The sequence below is a fragment of the Rattus rattus genome, chromosome 8 (genome assembly GCF_011064425.1).
Source record: "Rattus rattus isolate New Zealand chromosome 8, Rrattus_CSIRO_v1, whole genome shotgun sequence".
NCBI lineage: Eukaryota > Metazoa > Chordata > Mammalia > Rodentia > Muridae > Rattus > Rattus rattus.
In genome coordinates, this window is record NC_046161.1 from 59359442 (window position 1) to 59380860 (window position 21419).

Genomic DNA, 21419 nt, shown 5'->3' on the forward strand with positions numbered 1-21419 from the left:
CCTAAATATAAAGCTTAAAATATTTTTTAAAAAGCAAATTTTCTTTCTGGACATTTTTTAAATTATTATGGTTAGGTTTCTTCTATAAAGATCTTTCTATAAGGATCTTTCTATAAAGCCTTAGCTGCCTGGAATTCTATGTAGAACAGGCCGGCCTCTCACAAAGATGAGTCTGCCTCTGGATCCTGAGTGACTGCTGGTATTGAAGATGTGCACCACTATGCCAGCTTTAGACTCTTTTACTAAGATATTGTCTATGTACAATACAGCTCATTCATTAAAGTCTAAGGTTCAGTGGCTTTCTGTGTAGTTGCAGAATCCAGCAGCCAGAGTCTGTTTTAGAGCACTATTACCTCAGAGAGAAGCACCTCACCCTTAGCTACAAGCTCTAGTTCTAGGCATCCATGTGAACAAAATCACGCAGTATGTTGTCTGAATTCTTTGTTTAGTATTTTCAAAGTTCATCTATTTGAATCATGCATTGGAAAGTGAGTGTGTGTGTGTGTGTGCATGTGCGTGTGTGCGTTGGGGGGGCGTGTGTGTGTGTGTGTGTGTGTGTGTGTGTGTGTGTGTGTGTGTGCGCGCGCGTGCGCGCACTCGCATGCCCATGAGAGGTAGAGAGAGATCTAACTCAGAACCTCAATCATGCTACCATTCTATTGAGCTACGTCTCCAGCTCAGTACTTTATTTCTTTTTCTTTTTACCTGTGTGCTGGGGACAGGAGCAGTAGATGCAAATGCATGAAACCAGCAGTCCTTGATCAGTTTCCACTTTCTTTTTTATTTTAAAAAATTGTATGTGTGTAGGTATTTGCTTGTATGCTTGCCTGTATACTGTGTGTGTTTGATGGGTTTTTGGGTTGTTCATTTTTTTTGCTCTTAAAAGGAAAGCTGTCATGAAGCCAGACAGTGACATGTGCTTATATTGCAGGAGACTGAGGCAGGAGCCTCATAAGTTTGAGGCCAGCTTGGACTGTGTAGTGGGACTATGTCTTTTGAGAGAAAGTGAAAAGGTAGCATTAGAGAGAGAACCTGCTATGAATATGTGTGCACTCGGGTGTGGGTGTGCAAGTGCTTTTGAACGTTTATGTTTTTATTTCTCTGGGGTGTACCTGGGACGACACTTGGGTCATGTGATAAGTCTCTTTCTAATCTTTTGTGGAGCTACCATCTGTTTTAAAAATTATCTTTCCACCAGCAGTACACGAGGGTTTCCGTTTCTCCACGTCATCCTAATAGCTGTCACTGTCCGTGTTATTTGTCACAGCTATCTACTTAGAAGCGATAGCTCACGGGGCTACATTTCCCTATGGCTAATGCTCCCGATGTTTATTGGCTACTTAACGTGGTTTCTTTGAAGAGCTAACTATTCAGATCCTTTGACCATTTAAAATTTACTTATTTTTTAATTGTGTTTGATAAACTTTTAAAAGAAAAAGGTTTGCCTATAGAGTCCATTTCGTTAATACATTGTACAAATATATTTAGGCTAAGATATAGGGACTTAAGGACTATCACTTCTAGATTCTAAACCTAAAGTGAGCAAAACTTGAGCCTGTCAATTATTGTCAATGGCTTTGTTAGAAGAAGCCCTAAGGAAGACTTTGAGATCATGTCAGTGGCCGTCCTGGAGTTTTCCCGGGTGACTGCTGGCTTTGCTTTACTGTTCACTTCAGACCTTTTAAGTGCTTGTCTGAAAAGATGATGATGTAAGTAGACTAGTGAGTGCATTATTTTCTGCCTTCTATAACTATATTCCCTTTTCTTCCTACTAGATTATAGATGTCATAGATAAAGAACTGGTTCAACCTTTCGAGATTCTGTTTGAAGGAGTTGAATATATTGCCAGAGCTGGATGGACTCCAGAGGGAAAATAGTGCGTATGTTAAATTGTCACTAAATTACAACTAGTTCAGGATCCAGAGTTTAGAATGCCAGTGCTGTAGGCTTTACCTTCCCATGTAACTTGGCACTATGTTATTTCTGCTCAGGCCTTTCCCTGAACTCAGTGAATGTGCAGATGTGTAAGCATAACTATACACCATTGTGATTATAGGAATAATTTTTTAAAGATCTGTCTTTAAAAAACAGTAAATAGGATTGATAGGTACCAAGGGAGAGAGCAGAAGGTTATTCATTTCTAAGACCTTGCTGTATTCTTTATTTCTCCTTGTTCCTTTGAACAGTGCCTGGTCCATCCTTCTGGACCGTTCCCAGACTCACCTGCAGATAGTGCTGATCTCCCCTGAGTTATTCATCCCGGTAGAAGATGATGCCATGGACAGACAGAGACTCATAGAGTCAGTTCCTGACTCCGTGACACCGCTGATCATCTATGAAGAAACAACAGACATCTGGATAAACGTATGCATTTCTGTTTCTTGAACTTGGTTGTGCATTTTCTCAGGATAGGCAGGCAGGTGGACTTCTATAACAAGCTAGCAAAAAGCATCCTTAAGTTCAAAAGAATGATGGTTCCAGAATGGAGTAGTTTGTAGCAGAAAGTGGCAGCTCAGGAGTGACTGTGGATGTGGCCCTGCACATACAGGGTAGTGAGCCCCGTCTCAGCTCCGGTGTCTGTGCTTCTGAGAAGACTTTAAAGAGCTGTGTCTAGAAACTACCTTCTAAGCTGACAAACTATACCAAATATACTAGTTTTACACTTTAACATAAAAATTAGATATAAAATAAAAACATTTCTCTGTTTCTCTAGTTGAAAGTAGGCTTCCTGCGATTCACTCAGAACAGATGAGATCTGTTTTCCTTCTGCTACTAGAATATTTCTCTCTGGGAAACAAAAGTAAGGGTGTTGTTCTCCTCGCCTGGGTAGGAGATTTACACTGCTGTGGGAGCTTATGTGCTTCAGAGAGTGCAGAGACAGAAAGGAGCAGCCTTGGTCTTGATGTTCCTTTTGCTTTCTGCTGCCATTTGAGAAGTTTACCTCCCAGCGTGTGAAATGTTTGTCTGAAGTAAAATAAGTGTAGAAGGTCAGGCAGAAGCCTAGTATGGCTAAGTGCAGCATGCGCTCGCACTACCCTGACGTTGGTTATCTGTGCAGTGTGTTTACTGATGCACATAGTAAAGTAAGCTGTTCATTTTGCAGATCCACGATATCTTTCATGTTTTTCCTCAAACTCATGAAGATGAAATTGAGTTTATTTTTGCCTCTGAATGCAAAACAGGTTTTCGTCATCTGTATAAAATCACATCCATTTTAAAGGAGAGCAAATACAAACGGTCCAGTGGTGGACTCCCTGCCCCAAGTAAGACCTTCCTTATTTGTGTACCTATTGTCTTTGTATTTCATTTGTTCTGCATATCTGCATCCTAGAGCAAGGATGTGCAGATCAGGAGTCAGTTCTGTCCTACTGTGGGAGTTTCAAAGATCCAACTCAGGGTATCGGAATTGATGTCTTTACCCACTGAGCCATCTTTTTATATTCTTGATAAGCATCAGGACTTGCTTCAGTAAGCTTACATATATTAACTGAAATACAGGTCTGTGTATGCAGAAAACAGCAAATTCTCAATGAATATACAAGAAGTTATTAGTAGTGGGTAATCTCTGAGTGATTAGAATACCTATTTTTTTTCCAATGTGGAAAGGTTTAATGAGAGAAGAAGAGTAGAAGAAGAGAGGAGTAGAGGCTGGCCATGAGCCCGTGGAGGGAAGGGGGAAGGAGAATGGGGAGAGAAGGGACAGGGGCGAAGAGGGGAAAAGGAAAAGAATAAGGCGCAAGAGCAGAATACCTATTTTTATGATGCTTTTGCCTTGGTTACAACTTTTAGTTTGTTTAAAATGAGCCCACATATGCTTGCTTGGCAGTGCAATGTTATTTTTATATTTAAATAACTTAAAAAAAAAAAGACATGGTCTCACTATGTAGGTCTGGTTGGCCTAGAACTCATTATGCAAACCAGGCTGGCCTCAAACTCACAGAGATATGCCTGTCTCTACCTCCCAAGTAAAAGCTACTACACTAGGCTTTAAAAACTTACAAAACAAAACTAATACAGGGATACTAGAGAGAGGGCCGGAGGTTAAGAGCACTTCCTGTTCTTGCAGAGAGCCCAGATTCTGTCCCCAGCTCCCACATGGCAGCTCACAACCACCCATGGCTCCAGTTCCAGGGAATCCATGGTGTCTTCTGTCTTCCATGGACAATGACCAGGCATACATGTGGTGCACATACATATTTGCAGGTGTTCATGCATACACATACAAAACAATAAATAAATCTTTTAAAACTATATATTTAAAAAATCTCATCAAACTACATATATACCTATATATGTGTATATATGCCATATATACATATTTGTTTACCCAGCGTTCTCGATGGATACCTGGTTCTTGATGGTTACTTGCTTCATATGATACTGCTATGACCATGTATGCTCTTTCCATTGTTTTGGGAATGGCTACCAGAATGTCAATGCATGAGTCATATATTCTATTTAATTTTCATCATTAGCAAACAGATGGTAAGGGTTACACTTTTTTATATTCCTGATAGCAATATGAAGGGGCTTTCATTTCTTCGTGGTTTTGTTTGTTTATTTTTGGGGATATGTTTATTTAGTTTCTACATATATGAACGTTTTGCCTGCATATATGCCTGGTGCTTGTAGCAGTCAGAGGAAGGAATAAATATCCTGGAGCTGGAGTTACAGATAGTTGCGAGCCACCATGTAGGTTCTAGGAACCCAACCCGGGTCCTGTGCAAGGACAAGTGCTCTCAACTGCTGAGCTGTCTCTGCAGCCCCTGGGTTTGGTTTGGTTTGGTTTTCAAAGACAGAATTGCATTCTGTAGTTCAGGTTTCTTTCCAGTTCTTCACAGCCCTGTCTCATCCCCTCTCTCCTGTGCTGACATTACGGATGTGTGCCACTACACACACCAAGTTTTATTTCTTTACATCCTTGACAGCACTTTTTAGTTTCTGTCTTCTTGCTTTTGTGTGTATATGTTTTATATTTCTTTTTTGTTGCGAATCTACTTTTTTTTATCTTGATTTTCTCAAGACAGGATCTCACTATGTAGCCCTAGCCATCCCAGAACATACTCTGTAGACCAGGCTGGCCTTGAACTCACTGAGATCGCCTGCCTCTGCCTCCTGAGTACTGGGATTAAAGGTGTGCATCTCCACACTTGGCTGTGGTTTTTCGTTTTTGTTTTGTTTTTTAATAGCTACTCTAATAGATGTAAAGCGGTATTTTCCATTTGTGTTCTTTCTTTTCATACACATGCCCGCCATGCTAGAAACAGCTTTAGACCGTGTCACTGAGTTACATCCCTAGTTCTCTTTGGGTTTTAGTTTGAGACAGGCCAAGATGATGACTGAGTAACTGGCCTCACACATGTCACCAAGCCAGCCTGAAGAGGCATCCCATGGTTTTAGCACAGGTTCCTTAATGGTGAGGATTATTAAGTACTCTCCATGTGAGTATCGGGCATTTGTATATCCTGTTATGAGAAATACTTATTCAAATCCTTTGGATGCTTAGGTTTTTCTGAATGGTTTTTTAATTACTGGCATTTGGGGAGCAGTGAGCTTGAGTCCAACCAAGTAAATATTATATATGTTCTTTTCTTTAAAGATGGACCAGGCTTATATATATCCCAAACAGAGAGTTTCTTTCCATGAGCTTCAGCTTGGCTTACTAGTTCCTCTGTTGCTCTTACACAGGAAGAAGGAGCAAGGAACTAAGACAGTTCTTCTGAAGCAATAATGTATCTTAAAATCTGTTATTACTCAGTGAACACCACCTCAGGATGAGGTCCCTGCTGCCAGTCAGCACCTCTTTGCTGATGATGCTTGGCCGAGTGTGTGTGTGTGTGTGTGTGTGTGTGATGTATATTTTTTAATTGCTTCTTCTCAGGTTTTTTGACTTTGTGTGTTCACGGGTTTTTTTTTTTCTTTCCTTTCTTTTTTCTCTGTCATAGCTGTGATGTGAAACTCTTGTCGTTTCATGGTGATGTGCTATAATAAATAATACTCCATTTCCCTTTATAAAAAATCAAGCTACATTTCTGTATCTTAGAAAAATAAGGTTGATTTTTTTTTTTTTTTTCTTTTTTCAGAGCTGGGGACCCAACCCAGGGCCTTAAACTTGCTAGGCAAGCGCTCTACCACTGAGCTAAATCCCAACCCCATAAGGTTGATTTCTTAACTCACCATCCTTAGCTGTTGCTCTATAGCTGAAAGATAGAAGTGGTTTTCATTTTTAAATTTCTTCCTTAGCCCTCTGAGGAGGCCCCATCCAGACATTCTCTTAGGCAGGCACAGGGGGCATTTGACATTAGTGTGGATAAAATAACCCATTTTGGCAAATGAAAATAATTATATTAAAATTTTTCTTTTTTAAAGTGGTTTGTTGCATTTCCAGAACAAATGTCTTGTCAGCTTAGTAAACCTCCATGTACTCCTGATCAGTGTCCAAGAAGGCAGGTCCTGCCTCTCCGGCTCCACCGTAAGGCTCTATTTTGGTTGGAAGCGGTGGCACACTCCTTTGTTTCTAGCCCTGAGGAGGCAGGAGTGGGTGCATCTCTGTGAGTTCTGGAACAGTTCTTGCTATACATAGCCAATTCCAGAGCAGCCAAGTTACATAGTAAGACTCTGCCTCAAAGGATGTATTTTTTTTGTTTTTACACTTTCTGCATGAGTTTTTGTTTTGGGGTTTTTTGTTTTGTTTTTTGTTTTTTCATCATTCTTGAATATTTTGAAAACTCATAAGTTTGTTTTGTTGTTGGTTGTTCGTTTGACACAGGGTCTTATTGTGTAGCCCTGGCTGTTGTGGAACTCACTATGAAGGCCAGGCTGGCCTCAAACTTGCAGAGATCCACCTGCCCTTGCTTCCCAAGTCCTAGGACCAAAAGTGTGTGCCTCCATGCCTCGCTGGGTTTTCCAGCTGTAATTTTTAGTAACTATTTGAAACAACTAAATACCATTTAGTACAATATGCCGAATATTGTCTTTATCTAGTTCCAAAATATTTTCATTACCTCAAACATTGATGATATTGTTTTTGTTTTATTGTAGTCTTTTGGAGAAGACAGTTTAGAAAACTTTTCTACATTGTTTCATTTGCTTATGATCTGTAATAAAGTACTAAATTTTGATTGTATTCATCTTCAGGTGATTTCAAGTGTCCCATCAAAGAGGAAATAGCAATCACCAGTGGTGAATGGGAAGTACTTGGCCGTCATGGATCTAATGTATGTCTTTTTATTCTACTGATGTTTGCTCAGCCTCTGCTCTGCCTCTACAGTACAGAAAAATGAATGATGCAGTGCGTGTGTGTGTGTGTGTGTGTGTGTGTGTGTGTAGGACCCCAGTGGTGTTTTACAATATTGAGTTAGGGCCTAAAGGAATGAAAGTTATTACGAAGGAAGAATGTTAGTTTAATCAGGGTGTGGTGGCACGCCCCTTTACTTACAGCATTTGGGAGGCAGAAGCAGGTGAATCTCTGTGAGATTGAGGCCAGCCTGGTCTGCATAGCAAGCTTCAGATACCCAGGGCTATATAGTAAGACCCTGCTTTTAAAAAGATATATTTTAAATTATAAAGCTTACCTATTTTATGGCTATAGTCGTAAGATACATTCTAGTTACTAAAGAGTGCCATTTTTGTGTCTGGGTTTTGCTTGCATGTATGGTGCCTGTGGAGGCCAGAAGAGTGTGTCAGATCCCCCACAACCGGAGGCCAGAAAACAGTTGTTAGCTCCATGCAACTACTGAGAGCAGAACCGAAGTCCGTGGGCGAGCCCCAGTGCTTTGAAGCACAGCCATCATTCCAGCCCAAGACCACTATTTGTAGATATATTATTGCCATTTAGTGAGGAAACAATTTGTATGTTTAGAGTTTAACAAAGTCATGAGTTAGCAAATAACCTGAAAATTATTTTTAGATATGGTAGACTGTTCATGTTTTTAATTGGAAATTTAGCATCCCTGAGGTAGATGTTTCTTTCATTTACCTGTTATCTCACAGATTTAACCTTTTTAGCTTAGGTTAACAGAGGCGAGCTCTGCGCTGAGCATGTGGCTTTCCCTAACACCTCAGTGAGAGCATTTGCTTGTGAGTTGCTAGGTCACCACTAAGGATTAGACTCAGCCTGAAGATGCTGGGCAGGTACTGTAGGCATAAGCTACATCCCAGCTACTCTTGTGTTCTTATTTTGGGACTGGGTTTTTCTTACTAAGTCTCTGGGTTGGCCTTGAACTTCACTCTGTAGAATAGACAGGCCATGAATCTCATTGTGGAATTCTAGGTTCTGATAATAAAAATTGTGCTGAGGTAAGTTTCCTGAGCTGTCGAGATATCTCAGTAGGTGAAGGCACTTGCTGCCGAACCTCACAGTCGGAGTTGCATTCCTGGAGCCTACATGGTAGAAGGGCAGGTGTGACTCCCTCATTTTGTCCTCTGTTTGCCACATGCATGCTATGCCACACTTACACACGCATGAACGCATGCAGACTTCTCACAGCTGCAAAGCTTTGAGGCTTCAGCTCATGTGACTCTTACAGTTGAAATGACTCAGAGTGTGGTCCCAGAGCAAGAATAGAGTGTGTCAGTTAGGAGGGACCATGTTAGAAACACAGACTTAGCCGACCGCAGTCCTCAGATTGTGCTGGTAGGACCCACCCATCAGTTCAGTATCCCTAGAGAGTCTAATCCTGCTGGGTAGAAGTTCTGACTTGACAAAGACTTGCATGAGGAGTAAGGACAATAGGGGGCCTGAGTTCCTGCAGTACAAACAGCCCTGACCTTCTAGAGAGATAACACTTGCCTGGGGGATTCTCTAGTGTTTGGTTCCTACAGCAACTGTGTTAATCTAGGGGCGGATGCGCCTACATTAAAAAGTTAATAATGGTGGCTGGAGAGATGGCTCAGTGGTTAAGGGCACTGACTGCTCTTCCAGAGGTCCTGAGTTCAATTCCTAGCAACCACATGGTGGCTCACATCCATCTGTAATGAGATCTGATGCCCTCTTCTGGTGTGACTGAAGACAGCTACATTGTACTTATATATAATAAATAAATAAATCTTTAAAAAAATAAGAAGTTAATAATGAAGGGTGTGTGGGTATGTGTGCGAGAGACATTTAAAATCGCCTTCATTTCTATGAAGCATTTTAAATTCTAACACTTTTTCAGTAGACTATTCTTAAAGTAACAATGAAAGAAAACCATTTCTTTAGCTTGTCGTCGTTTGCATAGAATATTGAGTAAATTCTTTTCTAGATTGTCACCTAAAGGATCTTCTCCAGGACTGGGTATACTGGGTCTTACCCAGTGTCAGTGCTTACAATAAATCCTATCCTTATTTGTTTATAAACCACACTGTTGCTGAAGTTGGTTGGTTGCAGTTATTTCTCAACTTGATAGATAAAATGCTTTTGCAAATTTATAGGAAAGATCTAAAAAAAAGTACTAAGTTATCACAGCACTGACTACAGGAGAGAAATAAAATTAATCTTTTCTAAATGGGCAAATGAAGTTTGCATTGAGTATTTCCTGGGAGGGATTTTCTATAAGAAAATAATTGTCTTATTTTAAGGAAAGTACACAATGCGCTCAGTCAGGACATTATCCCAAAATGCGTAGCTCAGCCTTTCACTACTGGGTATGATCTGTTTTTAGGCATAAGCAAAGCCAGCTCACATTATCACTGGTTTAAAAAAAAAGCAAACAAAACAAGCCTGAGGACTCGTCGGATTCTGTTCAAAATGGGGACTGTGTTGCCGGCCTTGTCAGACTGTGCTAGTACTGATTTGTGCTGTGACTTTTGCAGATCTGGGTTGATGAAGCCAGAAAGCTGGTGTACTTTGAAGGCACCAAAGACTCTCCTTTGGAACATCATCTGTACGTGACCAGTTATGCAAACCCTGGCGAAGTGGTGAGGCTGACTGACCGTGGCTACTCACACTCCTGCTGCCTCAGCCGGGTACTGTGTTCCAGTTAGGAGAGATGCTATCATAGAGAAGCCTGTGTTCACATAGCGTTCCCTTTGAGTAGTATGAAAGTTGGTGACATTGGCCCATAGAAGCCTCGTCTAGGAGAAGCGCAGTGTGTTTGCATCATTTGTCAAGCTCCATTGTTCTCTTGCTCAGCATGCTGTGTGTGAGCACAGGTAAACCTTCCCTGACTTTCCTGTGGAAAGCCATTGTTGTCCTTCTTTTCTCTAGCACTGTGACTTCTTCATAAGTAAGTACAGCAACCAGAAGAGTCCACACTGCGTGTCCCTCTACAAACTCTCAAGTCCTGACGATGACCCAGTTCATAAAACAAAGGAATTTTGGGCCACCATTTTGGATTCAGCAGGTACCTGGGCTTAGCTAGGATTGGTATCACAGTGCATGTCCTGGTGTCCAGTGTCTGTGTCTCTTGGGCTATCTTCCCACTGCTCAGCCCCGCCTGACCCTGAGCCGTTGAACTTCTGTTGTACCTCACTTCCTGTTCTGTCAGCTGCTGAGTGAGCTGGGTTGCCTCTCATGTGGGCAGGAGCATGTCTGGAAAGTGGATTAAGATTATGTATCCTAAACAAGTAGACCTTTTGAGCAGAAAGGGTGATGCTTTAGGGAATGACCAGTTGGCTGCTTTCTGAAAGTTTCAAGTTCTTACAGCGGCCCTCATAATAGCAGCCAGCACACTTGATTACTGTGGGAGCAAAGAGCACTGTAGAAAGACAGGCTCTCATTCTATAGCACAGGCTTGACCTTACTGTGGAACTCAGGCTAGCCTGAAACTCAGCAGTCCTCATGCCTTGACCTCCTAAATACTATTATTTCAGGCATGAGCTGGTCTGTTTTTCAAACACTTGCTTTCTGCATTAGTCACTTTATAAATTGCTGGGGCACAATGGCTGACAGAAACATTTATGGGAAAGGTCGTTCTGACTCATGGTACAAGGTACAGTCTGAAAAGTGGCGAGTCATGGAGCAGGGAGGGAGCTTTAGGTGACTGACAGTCACATGGTATGCACAGTCGAAAGCAGAGAGATGCAGCTCTTCTACTCCCTTCTTTCTATTCTGTCAGGGACCCCAGCCTAAAACATGCTGTCCACATTAGGGGTTCTTCCCCACTTAACCTAGTCTGGACAGTCCTTCACAGACACAACTGAAAAGATACCTATCACAATCCCTTTTTTTAGATTTATTTTTCTTATTTTTGTTTATGTTAATGTGTGTGCCCTCCCAGCTGCCAGCCCCCACAATTTCTTACATGTAAAGAAAGACTTGTTTTGTGTGTCTCTATCTTTAAATCTATTTTTATTTTAAGTATTTTCACTCGTTACTTTTGACTAAAAGATTTAAATATCAGTGAGGGGCTGTGGGTTCTGGAGAGATGGTTCAGCAGTTAAGAGTGCTGGCTGCCCCTCCAGAGATCCTGAGTTCAATTCCCAGTGACCACATGGTGACTCACAACCATCTGTAGTAGGATCTGATGCCCTCTTCTGGTGTTCATGAAGACAGTGTGCTCGAAAACATAAAATAAGTAAATAAATCTTTTTTAAAAATGTGGGGCACAAGGACCTAAGTTCAAATCCTTAGCACCTATATAAAAGCCAGGTATAACTGTGTGTGCTTGGGATTCTGCACTGGAGAAAGGACATAGATGGGTCCCAGGACCACAGTCAGCCTGGCAGAAATGGCAAGTTTCTGGTGAGGGATGGTTTTGAAGCAGTAGGGGAGAAATGAGGGAGGCACCTGGTGTCTTTCTTTGGTTATCACATAAGTGTGCACAGATTTAGAAAGCTCCACACTCATACCTGCACCGCACACATATACACTTTCTGCAGCACACACACAATAAGAAGATAGGTGTGGTGGTGTGCATCTTTAGTCTTAGCACCGAAAAGACAGAGGCAGATGGCTCTCTGCGAGTTTCAGGCCAGGCTGATCTACAAACCAAGTTCTACACTAGCCAGGGCTACGTAGAGAGACCCTGACTGAAAAATAAAATAAACAAATAAATAAAAGTTTTAAAGATTTATTATTTTATGTATATGACCTATATATACATATATGACATATACCACAAGAGGGCGTCCGATACCAGTATAGATGGTTGTAAACCACTATGTAGGCACTGGGAATTGAACTCAGGACCTCTGAAAGAGCAGCCAATGAGTTCTCTTAACCACTGAACCATCTCTCTAGCCCTAAATAAATAATTTTTAATAATTTTTTTAATTTCATGTGCATTTGGAGTTTTGCCTGGATGTATGTCTCTGTGGGGGTATCAGATCACCTGGAAATGGAGGTACAGACAGTTGTGAGCTGAATTATGGGTACTGAGAATTGAACCCAGGTCCTCTGAAAGAGCAGTCAATGCTCTTAACCCATTAAATAATTTTTTAAAAATTTTAAACTGGTATAGACCAAAGGGTTTGTGTGTACTTTAACGTTTGGGAATAGAGTTGGCAATGTGGTAATTACCTCTGCTTGAGGTGACATCACTGCGCACAGGCCCTGAGAAGAAGGTTTAGCTTTGTGAGCCTAAGACTGAGGATGCCTAAGTTAAATGGAAGGTTCTTGCCCCCTGCCCACAGCTTTCCTGAAATGCACGCCTGCTGCTGGTCAGGCGTGGTGTTTAACCACCAGATATTTAGTTCTGCACATAAATACTTCCTAGGCTCCAAGGGCTACGTAAAGCTCCGTGTGCCTGTATCTGAAAAAGCAGCTCGGTCTTCATTCCTTTTGTTTTAAAATGCCTGCTTATTGCTGGTCTTATCTGAGAGAGGGATAGTAATGTTGGTGGGCAGGGGGCTGAGTCGTGATATTTCCTTTTTGGACTTCAAGTTGCACGGCTCCTCTGAGAACATCTTTATGGCTCTGTTGCTACCCACAGGTCCTCTTCCTGACTACACCCCTCCAGAAATTTTTTCTTTTGAAAGTACTACTGGATTTACACTGTATGGAATGTTGTATAAGCCTCATGACCTACAACCTGGAAAGAAATACCCCACTGTGCTCTTCATATATGGTGGCCCCCAGGTGAGTACTTAAACTCATATAAATATATATGCGTGTATATGTGTGTTTTTAGGTGATTTTGTTTTGTGGGTGTGAGCATTTCTTTCTGCATGCATGTCTGTGGATCATATGCCTGCAGGCTTCAGTAGGTTTGAGCTTGGGGGTCACTACTGGGAGCGTAGGGAGTCTTTCTTTGGGAGATTAGACAGCGACTCTGTCGGGGAAGGCCTTCTCTGTGGCGCCCCACGGCAGATCCAAATGAAAAGAGGCAGTCCATGGTTTCAAGGCATTTATTGTCAATGGCAGAAAGTGGATGAGTAACACCATACCCCACTTCTCAGAGTGGGCCTGAATTAAATATCTTTTGCAGGGAGGGGTGTCTGGGAAGGAAAATTTCATTGACTAGGTCTCCAGGCCTTTAGGTACCTCATTATAATGGAGCTCTGTCTTGAGCCTACGTTTGGAGTGTTGTTCTTACATGACTAATGGTCACAAATCTATAGAGAGCTGCAGTGACCGGCCTAGTTTCCTGGGAGTCAGGTGAAATGCCTACTGTCCCTTCAGGGTCACCAGGGTCTCAAGCCTCAATCCAGTTTCCTCAACCAGGAACCAGGGTGCCTTTCACTGTCCCACAATCCACATCCATTAGGAGGCTGTTAAAGGGGACTGTGTAGGCATGATGTGGAGAAATTGGACCCTGGTCCAGTGTTGATGGGAACATAGAATGATGTGGCTACTACAAAGATAGCATGGTGGCTCCTCAGAAAACCAAACGCAGAGTCACCTTTTCTCTTGTGCATTCATACCCAAAAGAAGTGACACCAGATATAGGAAGAGCTATTTATATACCCATTTACACACTGACCAGGAGACGGAAGCAACCCAGGTACCTGGTAACAGAAGGATGGGTAAATAAATACAATACAGTAGAGACAGAAAATGAGTGAGATGGATCGGGGCAAAGACCCTTGTTGCCAAGACTTACAGTCTAAGTTCAGTGTCTAGGGCCCATGTAGGGGAAAGAAAGATCCGGCTTCAGGAAGTAGTCCTCTGACTGCTGCACACACCATGGCATACATACCACACAAAATATTAAACATGCATGGGCTGGGCTTTGGTATGCACACGCTTAGTCCCAGGTGGATCCCTGAGTTCAAGGCCACCCTGGTCTACGGAGTGAGTTCCATAACAGCCAGGACTACACAGAGAAAATCTGTCTCAAAAAACAAAAATTTAAACATGTAATGGAATGTTATTTGTCCTTAAGCGGGGAAATGGGGCCAACAAGATGGTGCATCAGGTCAGAGTGCCTGCTGCCAAGCTGTCACCCAGAGTTCATTCCACAGCCACACGGTAGAAGGGACGAACGAGCTACCTCCTCCTTCTGACCACACGTACTCGGAGAGAGGATAGCTATTTTTTAGTTTTGTCTTTTTAATTAATTAGGAGGCTGGCACCTGCTACAACACTATGAAGCATGAGAGCACTGTGCAGTCATGAAGGATAAGTGCACTTCTCCCTCTGCACAGGGCCTGTAATAGGCAGACAGAGGTACAGTAGCTGTTGTCAAAGACTGGAGTGGAGAATGGAGTGAGTGCTGGTGAATGGCGTGGTTGCTGCTAGGCGGGGAATGGGATCTGGATGCGGGTAGTGGTTTTGGTTGTGCACTGCTGTGACTGTTTAATACCACTGAACTTGGACACATACACTAGTAAATGTGGTGTCTATTCTACCATAATCAAGTTATCACCGACTCTATTTTCATTATTTTGAGTGATTAACAAATACAACTATGGTTTTTTGCATTTAATGAAATCAACAAGTCTGTACGTTGTTTTAAAAGATATGACTTGATGATATGTGGATTTCCTTCCCAGCATGCTCTTGGGAAACATGGATTTGGTTGAGAGGATGAGCTGGTGTTGAGTTTGCCAGGAAAGTTTTCCATGAGCCTTCAGCTGCTGTAGGGCCTCTGACATCAGCCCCCTGGAAGACTGTTCCTCTTCCTTGAGTCCTTGTGGGTTAACCCTGAAAAGATTCCTTAATGTAAAACCAGATCTTTCTGTTAGCACATGATAATCATATAAAACGCTTGATCCTACAAGAATGTTGTGGGCCTGAGGCACTGACCGTGTTTTTTCTTAGAATGTATAGAATGGAATAGGAAGTAATTGAAATAGCCACAATGCCACAGTTCACAGAATCAGGTGAGTTTCTTTGTTACTAAGATATCCATTTCTGTAAGTCAAATGAAGGTAGTTATGGGCTGAGGTCAAATAAAGGTGAAATCTGGCTGAGAGTGTAGCTCAGTGGTAGGATGTTTATCTAAAGGTCTGGGTTTGAGACCTATCACTGAAGAAGAAGAATGAATGAATGAATGAATGAATGAATGAATGAATGAATGAATGAATGAACAAATAAACAAATAATAGAAGAGATGTTATTTGTTTGGGATGGGGATCTTGCTATACATATAGCCCTGGCTAATCTTGAGTTTTTCCTCAAACTTGCAGTGATCTACCTGCTTCTGCCTCCTGAGTGCTGGAATTACAAGTGTAAGCCAACATGCCCAGCAATACATAATATTTAACAAGTATTCATATTCTTTAAAATATGACAGATGCTTTTATACAAATAGAAATGAGGACAGATCAGGTGGACCAGCAAGATAAGATGCTTATTTAATAAGGCATTTGCTGCCAAACCAGACAATCTGAGCTCGCTCTCTCCCTCTCTCCCTCCCTCCCTCTCTCTCTCTCTCTCTCTCTCTCTCTCACACACACACACACACACACACACACACACGCATAAATGTAAACAATCTGACTATACATGCTATATATAATATACATGTTTGTGTGTCCATATAAAATGTAAAGTGTTTTAAAGCAGGTGAAGCTAGATGATAGCGTTGGCGTGTGGAGAATTGTTTCTGAGGAAGACTGGGCTCCCAGTTATTCTCACATCCCTTCTTGGAGAAGCAAAAGGCCTCCAGATTTGCAAAGGCCAGCCTGTCTCTGGGGGGCTGAGTATCTGCATCAGACAGTTGAGGCTGTCTTTGTAATAACAAGGAGAGAAGTGAGGTGATTTTCTAAACCACGTCTAATGTGTTCTATGCCTCTGTCTCAGTTACTCTTCTACGACTACAACAAAGCTGTGACCAAGGCAGTTTCATGGTGGGGTCATCCCAGCAGGCAGGCAGGCAGGCACTGGAGCAGTAGCTAAGAGCTCACATCATGATCCACAGGAAAAGGCAGAGAGAAGGCTGTCTGGGAATGCCATGGGCTTTTAAAATCTCAAAGTCTCCAAGTGACACCTCCTCCAACAAGGCCAGACTTCCTAACCCTTCGGAACAGATCCACCAACTGGGGACCAAGCATTCAAATGTAAGCCTGTGGGGTCCATGCCCATTCACACCACCACAGCCTTGCAATTCGTTATCTGGTACCTCCTTCTAAAAAGACTTTTACCCATCAAGTTCCCTATTGCGGAGATTCCTTATCTCCACTTTATATTCATTAATTCCAAAAATAGTAGTGGAGGTCCTACTCTATACACAGTGAAAAGAAATGACTTCTGTTAGGCCTTCTCGCATGGAGAAGGAACAGTAAGCAAGGTCCTGGAGCAAGAACCCCTTTGATACTGTTGCTGTAGGGTGGGGCTTAGCTCACGGGAGGGAGGGTAGCGATAGACTCAGATCACCCAAGGCCTACATAATCTACCCAGTGTCCACATAATCGAAGGTCACAAAGGCCACAGAAGCCATTGCGGGCTAAGGCTCAGCTCAGTGGTAAAACACTGGCCTGGCGTTTGTGAGATTAGGTTCAACTCACAGTACCAAAGGGCATGGGATGAGGATGAGTGATAGGGTGGCTTTTATCTATCCATCCATCCATCCATCCATCCATCCATCCATCCATCCATCAGTCGCGAAGGATAGCAGAAGTAGGAAGGAGCTAAGTAACAGTCACATCTCACATTTTGAAACTATCACTGTTTCTGCCTGAAGAGACCAACTGTGGAGCATGAGACTAGAAGCAGGAAGGGCAGTTTGGTACCTGGTGCAGTGTGCTTAGACACAGCACAGACAGGGCAGGGTAGGCCTTTGCTCCCTTCCCTTCTCTCACACCACTTAACCACACTCAGTTCTTCCCACCATTTTAATAGAAAAACTAGCAAATCAAACATCACAAAAAATAAAATCTTTAACAGGCGGGTGTGGTAGTTCACACCTTTGATCAGATAGATCTCCAGCCTGGTCTACATATTAAGACCCTGTCTCAAAAGAAAGGTAAGAGAACCTTTGAACTAGGAAGCCGGCTCAGCAGGTTGAAGAGTTTGCCGCACATGCAAGTCTGACAGTCTCAGATTTCCAGAGCCATGAGTCCCAAAATTATCCCCTCCCCCATATACATTCTCGTGGATAATTAGTGTACACACGCAGACCCCACAGTAGTAATAATACAGTTTTGCAGGGGTTGGGGATTTAGCTCAGTGTTAGAGCACTTGTCTAGCAAGCGCAAGACCCTGAGTTCGGTCCCCAGCTCCGAAAAAAAAAATACAGTTTTGCTTGTTTGTTTGTTTGTTTGTTTGTTTTTGAGACAGGGTTTCTCTGTGTAGCCCTGATGTCCTGGAACTCACCACTACCAGCTCCTCTTTTTAATTGTTATTAATAACCTCAAGTCCAGTTAGTCCTGCTTATGTGTTAATAACTGAGTTTTAAAAATTAAATACTTGGGGGTTGGGGATTTAGCTCAGTGGTAGAGTGCTTGCCTAGCAAGCGCAAGGCCCTGGGTTCGGTCCCCAGCTCTGAAAAAAAAGAAAAGAAAAAAAATTAAATACTTGGGCTGGAGAGATGGCTCAGTGGTTAAGAGCACTGACTGCTCTTCCAGAGGTCCTAAGTTCAAATCCCAGCAACCACATGGTGGCTCACAACCATCTGTAATAAGATCCGATGCCCTCTTCTGGTGTGTCTGAAGACAGCTACAGTGTACTCATATACATAAATAAATCTTTAAAAAAAATTAAATACTTAAACAGGCATTTCACAACACACAGATACATAGTAGCAATTGTGCGAAGGAGAGAATGCACAAACTCCTCAGTTACCAGGGAGCCCCAGGTCAATGCCTTTGTGTGAGCAGAGCCTCCCTCACACAATACAGTAGGCAAGGCCGTGGTACAGCTGCTTTAGTAAAGGATTCTCCCTAATGTGCTTTTTTTTTTTTTTTTGGAGCTGGGGACCGAACCCAGGGCCTTGCGCTTGCTAGGCAAGCGCTCTACCACTGAGCTAAATCCCCAACCCCTAATGTGTTTTTTAAACTGATATAATAATTGCATATGTTTATGAGATACCCTGTGGTTTGGGGACTTTTTTAGGTTTTTTAGGTCTTTATCTCCCAGACTAGCCAGAATTCCAGGCTTTTGTGGTCTTCCCAATTCAGCCTCCTCAGTAACTCAAACTACAGATCTTGGTGCCACCACCCTCCCCAGCCTCTCTCATTATTTTGTGTTTCTATGCATGTGTACACAGTAGGGGTGGTGCTGTGCCACAGTGTGCATGTAGAGGCCAGAGAACAACTCTGTGCAGCTTTCTCTGGATTCCAGAAATCAAACTCAGATCACCTGACTTTTCCCCCACCAAACCATCTCTCCATCCCCCTTTTTTCTTTATGTGAGACAGTGTCTCAATGTGTAGCCGTGGCTGGCCTGGAGCTCACTTTATAGGCCAGGACGGCCTCAAATTCACAGAGATCCACCTGCTTCTGCCTCCCAAGAGCTAGGGTTGAGGGCGTGTGCCGGCGCGCCTGACTCATTTTCATCGGAGCCTCTTCAGTGTCCATCTCAGAGCTCAGCACCCGCTCAGCACCCTCATTACACGTCGCTCCTGTCGCTTTACAGCCCAGAGACTTCCTGGGAAACGTCACTAGCTATTTCATCATTGGTCAGGCACCATAGAGTGTATGCTTATGCAGACCTAGCTGGCACACTTCATGTGACTTCTTCTTGCAGTAGTGACATACAAGCGTGCAGTGTGCACGGCTGCTGCAGTGGAACACATTGTCCTAATAACACGAATCTTTGTGTACGGCACTGGGCATGAACCCAGGACTTTCTGCATACCAATTATTCAGTCCATGACTGGGCTGCCCAAACTTTCAACTCTTGTCATTATCATGAGCAGGAGGACACTCCAGATGGGTGTACACCTGTAATCTTAGCTTTGGGGGAGATGGAGGCAGAAGCAGGAAGATTGCAGTTCAAAACCCCACTCACCTATTGAATGAGTTCACGTCCAGCCCTGACAACTTAGACTCTAAAAATAAAAAGGGACCTGAGGGCTGGGTGGTGGTGGTGGACTGTGCTCTTGATGCTAGCACTCAGGGGCCAGAGACAGGCAGATCCATATGAATTTAAGGTAAGCCTGGGCTACACAGGGATAATCTGTCTCAAAAAAATTAACACCACCACCAAAAAAGGCACCGGGGCTGTGGCTCAGTGGTAAGTTTTGCCTAGAGTGTGGAGGGCCCTCGGATCAGTCCCAACTACCGGACACAGCAATAACCTGGTCATCTGTTACCAGCCATCTTTCAGTGCGTGCTCATAACACTGGCAGCGCAGTAGCTTGTTTACGATAACACTGCCCCAAACACAGGAGTAATGCCCGTGCCATGCCAGCTATGCTGTCATTAGACATTTTCAGCTCCGTCGTGATCCCAGGGGACCACCATCTCTTGCATACCCTGAACTAACTGAAACATGAGCGTGCGGGGCGGGGCTCCATTTCTAGTACAGCACCAGACACAGTCACACGCTCTCACTTTGAAGGGTAGTCTCTAGGGTAATAAAGAGATTTAAAAATCATGATACTTTTACACTAATTTGTCTAACAGGAGAAAGATAACTGGACTGATGGCAGAGTTCATTAAATGCTGCATCTCCTCACTGTCACAGCAACAACTCCAGAAGAGACCAGTGGGCAAGAAGATGTTCTTAATTGTCCTCGTCACTGTTACTTGAATGACATACTCTGGTGTAGATAATTCGGCAACTTTCTCTGTGGGTGCATTAACTTACCTTACTAACCCTAATTATCTGAGCTAGAGTGAAGTCTGCAGTTGTTTGGTATTTGCTGGGAAGCTTTAAGAGTGACAAGTGTGAGCAACACAAACATATCAAGACTTGAGTAATTTAAAAACGGATCCCTTCACACTTATATTTCAAAGGGAAGGTAATAGTAAGTAAACTCAGCTTCCTGGTGCTCGCCGTGTCTCCCCGTCTCCTGCTCTGTGTGCTGTCACGTAACTTCACTGACGATGTGCTTCTCTTCCAGGTGCAGCTGGTGAACAATCGGTTTAAAGGAGTCAAGTATTTCCGCCTGAACACCCTGGCTTCCCTGGGTTATGTGGTTGTGGTGATAGACAACAGGGGATCGTGTCACCGGGGGCTTAAATTTGAAGGCGCCTTTAAATATAAAATGGTGTGTGAGCATAGAGCACTTTCTTTTCGAATGTTTTCATTTTCTTTGAGTTGGGGGAGGACCTGAGTGACGGAGTGAGGGAGCACATGCTAGAATTGAGCAGTGGGAAGAAAGGCACAGTTGGCTTTACATTATATCCACTCCTGGATACCTGTATGCGACTCCCAGGAGCTGAGGTGGAACCACTTCTGCCTAAAAATCCCCTTCCAGGTTGTACCTGCACCTCCCCGCAAAGCAGCCCCATTTAGCGTGCAGAGTCCCATATATGACTAAGGAATAATTGAGATTTGTTCTGTCCTCTGTGAAGAGGGAAACCAACTGGTTAGTTCCTTCCTTGTGACAAGCCTCTTTCTCTCTGCAGGAAGCTTTAAATGCTACCTTTTAGAGATGCCCCAGGTCCTTTCTGCTGCTTTGGGAAATGATGACAGGCCGATGTTCCTTTTGCACATAAGGCAATCCCTGTGGTTGCCAGTGTGTTGGACATGCTGAGTAAGACATGGGACGCTCTCCCACAGACAGTTCTTTGACCTTATGTTGTATTCTCATGTAAGTTTTTGGTTGTTTTCCTTTTTGGTTTTGGCTCAGTGAAGTGAGACTGTGTGCACTGGCAGGCCAAGTGATACCCTGGGTGGTACTAGCAGGAATTACGCTGTCCAGAGCTTTGTTAGAGGCAATATGCTGGAAAAGAGAAAGTTAGGACCTCAGGGGTAATGCCCTCTGTTTTGCTGTACTTAAGTGCTAAAAGGAGGGCTGGAGAGATGGCTCAGTGGTTAAGAACAGTCTGTTCTTCCAGAGGTCCTGAGTTCAATTCCCAGCAACCACATGGTGGCTCACAACCATCTGTAATGGGATCCGATGCCCTCTTCTGGTGTGTCTGAAGACAGCTACATTGTACTCACATCAATAAAATAAATAAATAATAAAGTGCTAAAAGGAGAGGTAAAATTAATCTCTTAAAGG

General features: G+C 43.1%; 1 protein-coding gene across 4 annotated transcripts in view; it reads left to right on the top strand.

Moving 5' to 3' along the window:
* Dpp8 (dipeptidyl peptidase 8) overlaps positions 1-21419 on the top strand; it is a 54594-nt gene that overhangs the window by 23006 nt on the left and 10169 nt on the right. For 3 of the 4 annotated variants that reach the window (XM_032911443.1, XM_032911445.1, XM_032911444.1), the window contains exons 10-17: positions 1776-1876; positions 2187-2364; positions 3104-3263; positions 7138-7217; positions 9796-9948; positions 10190-10325; positions 12855-13000; positions 20313-20459. In XM_032911443.1, coding sequence (XP_032767334.1) covers positions 1776-1876; positions 2187-2364; positions 3104-3263; positions 7138-7217; positions 9796-9948; positions 10190-10325; positions 12855-13000; positions 20313-20459 — 1101 coding nt within the window. Of the gene's footprint in view, positions 1-1775; positions 1877-2186; positions 2365-3103; positions 3264-7137; positions 7218-9795; positions 9949-10189; positions 10326-12854; positions 13001-20312; positions 20460-20820; positions 20977-21419 lie in introns of those variants that run through there. The other variant, XM_032911446.1, reaches the window with a different exon arrangement.